General features: G+C 43.1%; 1 protein-coding gene across 1 annotated transcript in view; it reads left to right on the plus strand.

Annotated features, from left to right (window-relative positions):
- Positions 1 to 317: 317 nt before the first annotated feature.
- LOC147617108 (uncharacterized) overlaps positions 318 to 10000 on the plus strand; it is a 14914-nt gene continuing 5231 nt past the window's right edge. The window contains exons 1-4 of the mRNA XM_086776348.1: positions 318 to 600; positions 712 to 894; positions 7699 to 7913; positions 8016 to 8232. Of these exons, the coding sequence (XP_086632474.1) occupies positions 337 to 600; positions 712 to 894; positions 7699 to 7913; positions 8016 to 8232 (879 nt within the window). The 5' untranslated portion in view covers positions 318 to 336. The remainder of the gene's footprint in view (positions 601 to 711; positions 895 to 7698; positions 7914 to 8015; positions 8233 to 10000) is intronic.

Raw genomic sequence — 10000 nt, forward strand, 5'->3', positions numbered from 1 at the left:
CTCCTTGCCTGGGTAGTGGAAACCACATCTCACACCATGCAATGCACTAACAATGGTCTAGACTTTCTCTAAATGTGGGCATCCACTCTTCACCAAATAGAGGTAGAGTTACTAGATTGTGTGGTTTTGACGGATCTTGTAACTCTTCAAGACACAAGGGGAGTCTTGGTGGGATATGTTGTAGGGGATTGGAGGTTTCCTTAGAGCCGCCTCCTCCTGGATGGAAGAGTCCACCTGGTTTATAGGAGGACCAAAAGTGTTTTTTTCAGTGTCAGGCTAATTGATGGAGGGGGGAAGCTGGACTAAATCATCTCTATCTCACTGGCTTTCTGTGGCATGGCAGGTGTTGTTCTTGTGCAAAGTTTGCAGCTAACAGGATTGTTCCAGTATGGCATTAGAATGGCTGCAGATACTGAGAACCACTTCACCAGTGTGGAGAGGATTCGCTCCTACAGTAGCCTACAGCAAGAATCTCAATTAAGTTCCCCACCTGGACTGATCTCAAAGGATTGGCCCAGTAAGGGTGAGATTATTTTTGTTAACTACACAATGGCATACAGAGAAGACCTTGCTCCAGTTCTATACAATATTTCGTTGAAGGTGCATTAACCAAGGATTATCAATGCATTATTTTAAGTAATTATGGTTTGTCATCCCCTTTGAAGAGTTCAGATTTATAATAGATCTTTGTCTATTTCAAAAACTTACAAGGTGAGATCGCAAGAGAAGATAGGAATATTGGGACGTACGGGGGCTGGCAAGTCAAGCTTGGCATTGGCACTCTTTCGCATGGTGGAGAATTCAGCATGCAGTGGCTGCATCCTTATTGATGGAGTTGATATCAAGTTTGTTGGTGCAGATGACTTGCGACAGCGTATGTCGATTGTTCCTCAAGTAAAATCTGGAACCTTTTCCTTTGATCCAACAAATCATATGAAATAATTAAAGGGGACGCATATCTTGGAAATAACAAGGTTGTACTGAACCCAGGGGTATCACTGAAAAATATGTATGATATCAGAGAAGTAAGGCCTAGTTACAATCTTTCCAGTTACTGGAGTTGCATTTTGTGAGCTTCCATTTTTTATTTTTATTTTGCTAGAAAGAGACTTATATTAAGTATGAAAAAATCAATACAAAATCATGGCTAGAAGCCGGAATATCTTCATCACAGAGTGTAAGGTGATTGCAGGCAGTCAGGGGCGCAGTGATGCCAAGAGAGTCCAACGGGCATCCAAGACAGAAGAAGATCCTAGGATTCCCTCATGAAGAGACACGCTTTGCTTGCGCTGACCTAGTGGGTCCCTGCATACAGGCCCAAGTGACCATAAGGGTATGAACAATATCTCGGCAAATGGTACAGATGCATTGAGTGTCATAAATTTGGGTGCCGTCAAACGCCTCAATGCATCTGGCCCTCCATAACTGCCAGGCAGTGATGCTAGCAGTAATGTCCCCGGTGGTATCAAGTCTCCTTAGAGACGGTGTGAAATGTGAGCGAGGAATATCTTGAAGTGTGCAGCTTAGGGCCATCCCTCTGTGGATCATGATGGCGGAGTCATGGTCCTGGCCCTCAAAGAAAACATGTGGTCTAGAGATTGAGTGAGCCGGGCAATAGAACCCAAGTGATGTAGATAGTACCACTTGTCACAAAATTCCTCACAGCTTCTGTTTTCTACTATTCATGTGGCATATGGAGCCTAACATGACATACATGTATGGCTTGTGGAGCCTGACATGGTGTGTCTATATGGCATATGGAGTTTGACATGACAATACATATATGGCTCATGGAGCTTGACATGATGTGATTCCCTGGGACTAGCTATCGTGGTGATCTTCTGTATTTATGTTCTGGGGAGGTTCTGGAAGGATCATGAGCCCTGGACATTTTAACCGATACAACTGAGCAAATGGGTGTATCTTCCAGTCTAGCTGCACTCATGTGTGTGCATGACTTTGATTTTATATTTGGATGACTTGTTTTGTTTGTCTGGACAATGCCTGAGATTACTACGTGTGTTGTCCATGGGCCGGGGATGCCTAGGCACCCTGTGGACATGTATGTGTACACCTGTTTGGGACTGACAGGTGGTCTACATGTGTTTTGCAGGTGGTAAGTGTCCCCAAAAACCCAATTTACAGCTTTATGATTTCACATACTAATAATTATGGGTGCAGGTCCACACTCACTTATAAGTGACCGGACAACTTATAAGTTATTCACACTGGGAAGGACCAATTTAATACACGTGGCGGCCAATAGATGGGCACCGGACAAGATTTGGCCAACTGCTTGTAGACGCCCCTCTCTATTATTGATAAAAAAATCCAGTTTTGAAGATGCGCATGCTTTTTGGGTGCATGTGAGAGCTGGTCGATTGGTTTACAGCCATCTACTACCATCTACCACGACACAAACCATCCAGGTGTATGGGGTTGGACGATTTCCCTTGTGGCTTTTGAGAGCTAGTTTTGGCAAACAGCCCTTCAAGGCTGGACGACTTGCTCTGTGAGCTAGACAGGATGAATATGAAGATGCAGGGCTGTCCCGGGCTGATGTGAGAGTGCTATGGGCTGTCCATGGTTGTCCTACATGTGGAATGCTCTCTTGTGCTGAGGATTGAATCAAATTCAGCATATGCTTTGTTCTTGTTTTCATATTGTACTAGAAGAAACAGGTGGCTAGCCAGTGGAGAATTACTGGGCACCTGCAAAGTTGTATTTGAAGCAGACTCCTTTTAGGTAATCTAATAACCATAGGGGGGTGGGGGGGGGATGTTAGCCCATCTTCTGGCCCCTAGTGTGGTGCACTATGTAGAACTATTATCTTTGTTCCTTTTTGGCATGCTTATGTGTTTATTCAGTTTTCATGATAGATAAGATTTCCGAGTTACAGCTGCCCTTCTATTAATTGGTATTAGAGCTTGGCTTTCTACAAAGCTTGTGCCTTATATGATGTTGGATATGGTTGTAAGGAGTCATTATCCGTGAGAGAAGATTGGGATTCTGAGGTAGCCCTCGTTTTACTGTAATGCTTCGAAAGAGGTTACCTTTGGTTTAAGCGGTAGTGAGCATGTGGAAAGACTTCGTGGCCCTCCTGTTTGTGTAGGGGCATTGTTGCACCCTTGCAGTCTATTCAGTATCATACTTGGAAAGCTGGTAGAGAGCGATTCAAGGGCACGAAAATTCTTTTCTTTCTGAAAATCTGGTAAATACATCATGGCCAGCTAGTCAGATCATTCTGTGGAGGACTCCATCACCCGTATTCGCCGCATGCGGGAAGAGGATAGAGACAGAGATTATGTTGGGGCTTTGGCAGATAATGATCCACCGTTATCTGCTAGGGTTGAGGATCAACATGATCTTGATGCTTTGATGAATGAGCTTGAAGAGCTCCGTGCTTTGCGAAGGGATCCGGATGTACATAGGGTTATTGAATCAAAGTCTCAGGTTAAGGCTGATGTGGTCACTTTTGGTGCAATTGTCCAACAGACGGGAATTGACAAACCTCGAGAGTTGGTTGTTTCTTATTTGAAAAGTCATAGTGATGTTGTTTCCAATGATGAGGGCAAGTGGGTCTTCACACGGCAACCTCGTTGGCAATTCCGTGAAGGGAATTTTCATGATGTTGTGAGAGGGCATGCAATCCGAACCAGTGATGTGAGAGGGCATGTAGCCCGAGCAAGTGATGTAAGTGGGCATGCAACCCATGCAACTGATGTGAGAGGGCATGTAGACTGATGTACATCGACATACAACTCGAGCGGATGATGAGGGGTTTTCAGCCCATATGAGAGATGCATAAGATCTTCATGCACTGTCGGTGATATCTTCACCTTCTAGGTATGATTCTGCTCCCAGAGTTCCATCTAGAGTGGAGGGTGTTGCATGGGAAATCAGCCCTAGACTTGGGCACCGGCGCCATCGTAGACATGACGAAGAGGATGATGTTCTAGAGTGTCGGGATGCTCGACACAGCAAGAAGGCCAAAGAGTTCAGGTCAGGGGACAAGGACATCAAATTCGAGAGCTATAATGGAAAGCTGGATACCACCAAGGCACTTGCTTTCATAGCTGGATACCACCACGGCACTTGCTTTCATAAGGCAATTCGAAATAGCCTTTTGCACTGAGGACTTCACAGAGAAATCTATGCTCAGGCATGTGGGTATACATCTTAAAGAGACTGCAAGTGATTGGTGGATGGCTAAGCTCTTGGATGGGACAGTTGCTCGTACATGGAGTGCTTTCAAGAGCATTTCTATGATTAGTTCCTTCCTCCTCACTTCGAAAAGGATGTATGAAAGAAATGGGATTGGCTAACACAAGATGAAGGCAAGTCCGTTTCTTCATATGTCTCAAAGTTTTGGCGGATTCTCCTCAAGGTCACATCTTTCATGACGAATAGTGAGGACGAGAAGAAAAGAAAGTTTGAGTGAGGGCTCCAAAGAATCATTCAGAAGAGCCTTGTAGGCTTGTAGTGTATCTCCACAACACTTTACAGAGCTCATATATTCAGCTACTATTTTTGAGGAGCTACATGGCAAGGGAGCATCAAAAAGACAAGAATTCAGCTCATATAAGGGAAAATTCAGAGATGGAAATGAGTAGAAAAAGGGTGGACAGCCATCTAAGCTTATGCTCAATGAGTCCAAGGATGCAAAAGGGGGCTTGGAAAAGAAGCTGGGGGGTAAAAAGGATGATCCTAAGCTGTCCAGACAGCACATTTTTGATTGCATGAGAGAGGATAAGTGTTTCTTACGTGGGAGCAAGTATCACATGAAATCTCTATGCCCCCTTAATCCCAAAAGGAATAATGTGCAGGATGCAAAACCGAGTGTGAATGTTATATCCGATGTTCAAGGTAATACTGCACATGAGCCAAAGAGCAGGATTTTATGTAAAGCTTGGAGCAAGTTAAAGGATCAAACAACTTTATTCCTTTTTGATAATGCCTGTAGAGATAGCTTTATATCCATTCAGATGGCTGCTGCTCTTGGGCTAAAGCCCTAGGAATTGGGCATGGACTTTCATGCAGATGCTGACTTTGAGGGCAAGGAAGTCAAGGTGCCTTCCATCATCGGGAAGCTTCGCATATAAATTCAGAGATATTTGGATCACGAAGACTTCCTTGTAGCACCACTTACGGGATGTGATGTGATACTTGGGATGCCATGGCATTATCGTTTGGATCCCAAGATTGAAGAAAGTAATGTTTACTCATAGGGGTAGGGAAGTTTGTATTGATGCGGGTACTACTGGGAGTACCATACTTGTTGTAAGCAACATTTCTATCCAAGGCAATAAAGAAATCAGCTTGTTCCTACTGTCTTTGTATGTGATAATGTTGAGCATGATACTGTAAAATCAAGATAAGATTGATTCATGAAGTGATTATGCTGATTGTTTTGTTGACTCCCTACCTGGACTGTTATCCCCAGAGAGGCGAGAGGATCATTGTATTGACATAATCCCTGGTAGCTCTCCTCCTAACCGACCTCTTTACAGGGTGAGTGCCATCCAACAGGAGGAAATCAAGACTCAAGTGAATGATGTACTTGAGAAGGGGTTGATTAGGCCCAGTTCTTCACCTTATTGTTCTCCAGTTTTGCTTGTGCAGAAAAAGGATGGGACATACAAAATGTGTGTTCATTAGAGGGCTCTTAACAAGATTACTAACAAGATTACCATCAAGAACAGGTTTATGATTCCTAGCACATTGGTCGAGTTCTTGGGGCTAGAGACTCCCATGCTCTGTCCTAGGGTAGACCCTGTTTGGTTTTGGCCCTTGGCACCTGCAATAGCTACCTTGGACAGCAATACTGGTTGGGAAGTCTTGGACTTTCTACCGTTGTAATTTATTTTGGCACTTTGCGCAAGTGAGTTCCCGTTCGAAGGTTGGCGGTTCAAACATATGCACGTCCCATTGGATTTGCATGTCTAAACCATAAAGGAACTGCCCTCTCTTGCCCTCCTTAGATTTGCGTAACTGTAAAGCCAAGTGAGTGACTTTGTTGGCAAACTAGAGAACTGGTTGCATGTTCTAGCTCAATCCCTTGAACTCATCCTCAAGCCACTCAAGATAATGAGGTAAAAACCACATCTTGAGGTTGGTGACGAACTAGTCCCATACATAGTTGGCAACTCCGAAATGGAAATTGGCCAACGCTTCCCTCAATGTAGCAACCGGCTAACACTACCTTATCCACATCTGACTTTATACGTATAGCAAAATAAGCTTCAAATTGATGAATCGAAGAATACCAAGCAGTGGGATTGAGTTTAACATTATACCTATTGAATAGAAGTTCACCTTCTCGTGAAGATGAGTTGGGGAGTCGTTGGTACCACCCTTGAATCTAGAGCTCCAAGGAATCGCTCGTGTCATCTTTGGACTTCTTGCTCGGCTACGCGGGCCATTGCTTCACGGTCCGCCTTCATCCAAAGCTCCATCTCTTGCATCTACAACTCAAGTTGAGAACGGGCTTGTTGCATTAACCCCTTATCGGAGTTAGTAGGAGGAGCAAATGGGGTAGGGATCTGAGTGAGAACTAGCGAGAGGGGGCAAGTAGGAATAGGGGAAGAAGAGGCTAGAAGAGGTAATCGCTTCTCCAGGGCCTAGTTCATAGCTTTCTGCTTAAGTAATCGATCTCTTTGTTGCTTCATGCGTTGCATGAAACTCTGGAACATCACTGTCATTTGGTCCCATTGAGAGCATTGCTCCTTGATGCCATTGCTGTAAAAGTGACAGTCTCTTGCTGGAGTCTATTGTTCTCTCTCATTGTCGGAGGTCATGGTAGATATGCATGTTCACTCGTATGTTTGTGTATGTATATGCATAGTTGTCACGGTACGAAAATACGATACCGTACGGGAATTTTTGGTACGATGTGAAATTTTCGGATACCGTACGATAAAATACGGTTTTTTTTAACACTCCTAGTTGGATCTCGCAATTGTCTCCAAAAAAGAACTTGCATGGGTAATGCAATACCAGACGTCTCTCAGTGTAGCCTTTATGACTAAGGGACCGTCCTTGCACAAATACGAGGAGTGCATCTAGGTGATAGGTTTGGGGACTCCTCTCTAGATCAAAATGGCCATGTCCAAATCTTCTCCGTCGTACATAACTTGAGCATCTGATTGTCTAGCCTACCTATACCAGGAATCTCCAAGTGATGTAGCAAGATTCTCTCATCCTACCAGTCAAGTGTACACTACCAGTCTACCTTGCCAGATTTTTTAGGTCTCTCAGCAACCCCATATGGAATACTGAGTGGACACGAAAGTTACGAAGTATTGCGGGCATTTGGGATCTTCTTAAAGCAGGATTTCTATATTTTTTTTAGCATTTTTCTCAAGGTGGGGGGGGGGGGGGGGGGGGGGGGGGGGGGGGGGGGGGGCTTGTGCCATACGATATCGTACGGTACCGTATTGTACAAACCGTACGGTACGAATGGGTTCGTACCGGTACGAGAAACAACTATGTGTATATGTGTATGCATATATCTTTTCATGTAGGTTCTTATGTGTGTATGCATGCGTGTAGTAGGTATGTGAATAATTATGTATGAACACATACATGCATGTGTTTATGTAGTTAGGTATTTATGTCTGTGTGCATGCACATGTGTTCACAAAAACATGAGATGTTTCTTTGAAAAGCCGTTTGTAATATTCTGGCTTTGGACTTCAGGACCCTGTGCTTTTCAAAGAAACAATCAGAATGAACCTGGATCCTTTTGAGCAGCATATGGATAGTGAGATCTATGAAGCCTTGACTGCAGCACAGCTAATCAGTAAGATTCGGAACCTTGAAAAAGGTCTATACACAGTCATTGGAGATAATGGCAACAGCTTCAGTGTTGGTGAATGCCAGCTTTTATGCCTGGCACGTGCCATATTACGGAGGTATTATAAATGCCAGCTTGGATTGAAGTTAGTGTTCTTTGTTTTTCTTTACCATTATGTTTCTTAGGTCTTGTACTTCTCTTTCTTTGAAAAAACAAACAGATCTCCTGTTCTTGTGATGGATGAGGCCACATCTGCAGTTGACGTTGTAACCGACAGCTTGATTCAGACAGTCCTGCAAAAGGCATTTGAATCCTGTACAGTTCTCACAATTGCTCACCGGATCAACACTGTCAGTCATTGTGATCGGCTCTTGCTTTTGTCACATGGAGGGCACATATCTGAGCTTAAAGGTCCAGAGGCTCTTTCAGAAGTGCAGGTAAAATAAACTTGGTGTACATTTAAGAACGAGCTGTAATTTTAAAAAGAAAGGGTCATTAGCTTGAGAATATATATCAAAGTGGCATAAAGTTGATTGCATGAGTACATAGATTTTGAAGTCCCATTGGAATAATAGTCTCAAGGGACCTGTTGTTCCTGCTCATCTAGAACCTCTCAATATTTTTGAGTATGGTCTAATTATTGTAATCGACTCTCCATTTCTGAGGTCAATACATGCATATATACACACACGTAAATATGTATGTGTGTGTGATATATAATAATTATAATTATAATTATAATTATAATTATATATATATATATATATATATATATATATATATATATATATATATATATATATATATATATATATATATATATATATATATATATATATATATAATTATAATTATAATTATAATTATAATTATTATATATCACACACACATATATATTATTATTATTATATATATTATATATTATTATTATAAAGAAAATACACTAAGAGGAACTTGATCACAAGACAAAGAACTTGAAGCAAGACATATGGAGAAGAATGCTGAATTATTCTTGCAAACCAAAGTTACAAATAGATGGCGCCTGCCTACCTGTGTGCTCCAAAAAGGAGCAATCTAGGTAGTTTCTTGACAGAGTATGTCATGCACTAGCAAGGGTGCGATGAAGATAGATCTAAAGTAGTTGATCTCGATATGAAATGAAGATTGCAGAACTAGTCTGTATAAAATATCTAGGGTTAGTCGTATCGTAGGTCGGTTGATGTTGGCCACCCTATGATTGGTCCAAATGGACTGAACCGACTACATCACTGACTGGAACCATATTAGACTACAACAGAGACCTACAGTCTTTGCATAGCTTCCATATCTATCTGAGGTCTGTTGGGTGGCCAAACGGCCCGACGGCCCGTGCAACCCGAGGACTAGGTGTCTTGAAAAGATCTTCTACCCAAGAGTGCAGCCAATGAGCCGGCACTCTACTTGGCATGATGCCAAGTCTACATCCGGCCACACATGGCCAACATCCACGGGTACCCAGGTGCTCAATATGACGACTACTCCTCATACAGGGGGGCTTACAAAATAGAGCAACCTGTCACCACATAGTGACAGCGACGAGGGTGGAGCACTGATTTCCATCACCCCCTCTCAATGCCCACCTGTAGGTGAACTGCCTTTTTAGTCCAACTCCGAGTCCATGAAGATGCCGCTCGAGGATCTCCCCCCCATGAGCCTTTGTGAAAATACTCGCATAATTCTCCATTGTTGGCAGCTCAACTTCTCCATCTAAGATCAGCTTGCGCACATTGCTACTATATCTCAGTGTGCTTTGTGTGAGCATGAACACTGGGATATTCACAATTACCATGCAACTTTGATTGTCGCACAACAACTCAATTGGCTACTCTTGAGCCACACCCATGTCTCCCAAAATTCTCCTCAACCAGACTGCTTCACATGAAGCATAGCATGCTACCTTGTACTCAATGTCTGTAGAAGAAAGTGCCACTATAGGTTTTACCGATCCAGGAGGCAACTCTAGAAACAATAACCAGAAATTGACTTCTTGCTGTCACAATCTTCTGCCCAATTTGAATCACAAAATTCATTCAGTGTCTTGCCCGAGGTGTAGGTGATGCCGTACCCAAGTGTACCTTGGATGTATTTCAACACCCACATCCATGGTCCTCCTGGGGCTGATTTGAGAACTTGCCCTACACACCAACTACAAAGCTAATGTCCGGC

This window comes from Cibotium barometz, chromosome 37 (genome assembly GCF_041138505.1).
Source record: "Cibotium barometz isolate CiBa-2024 chromosome 37, ASM4113850v1, whole genome shotgun sequence".
NCBI lineage: Eukaryota > Viridiplantae > Streptophyta > Polypodiopsida > Cyatheales > Cibotiaceae > Cibotium > Cibotium barometz.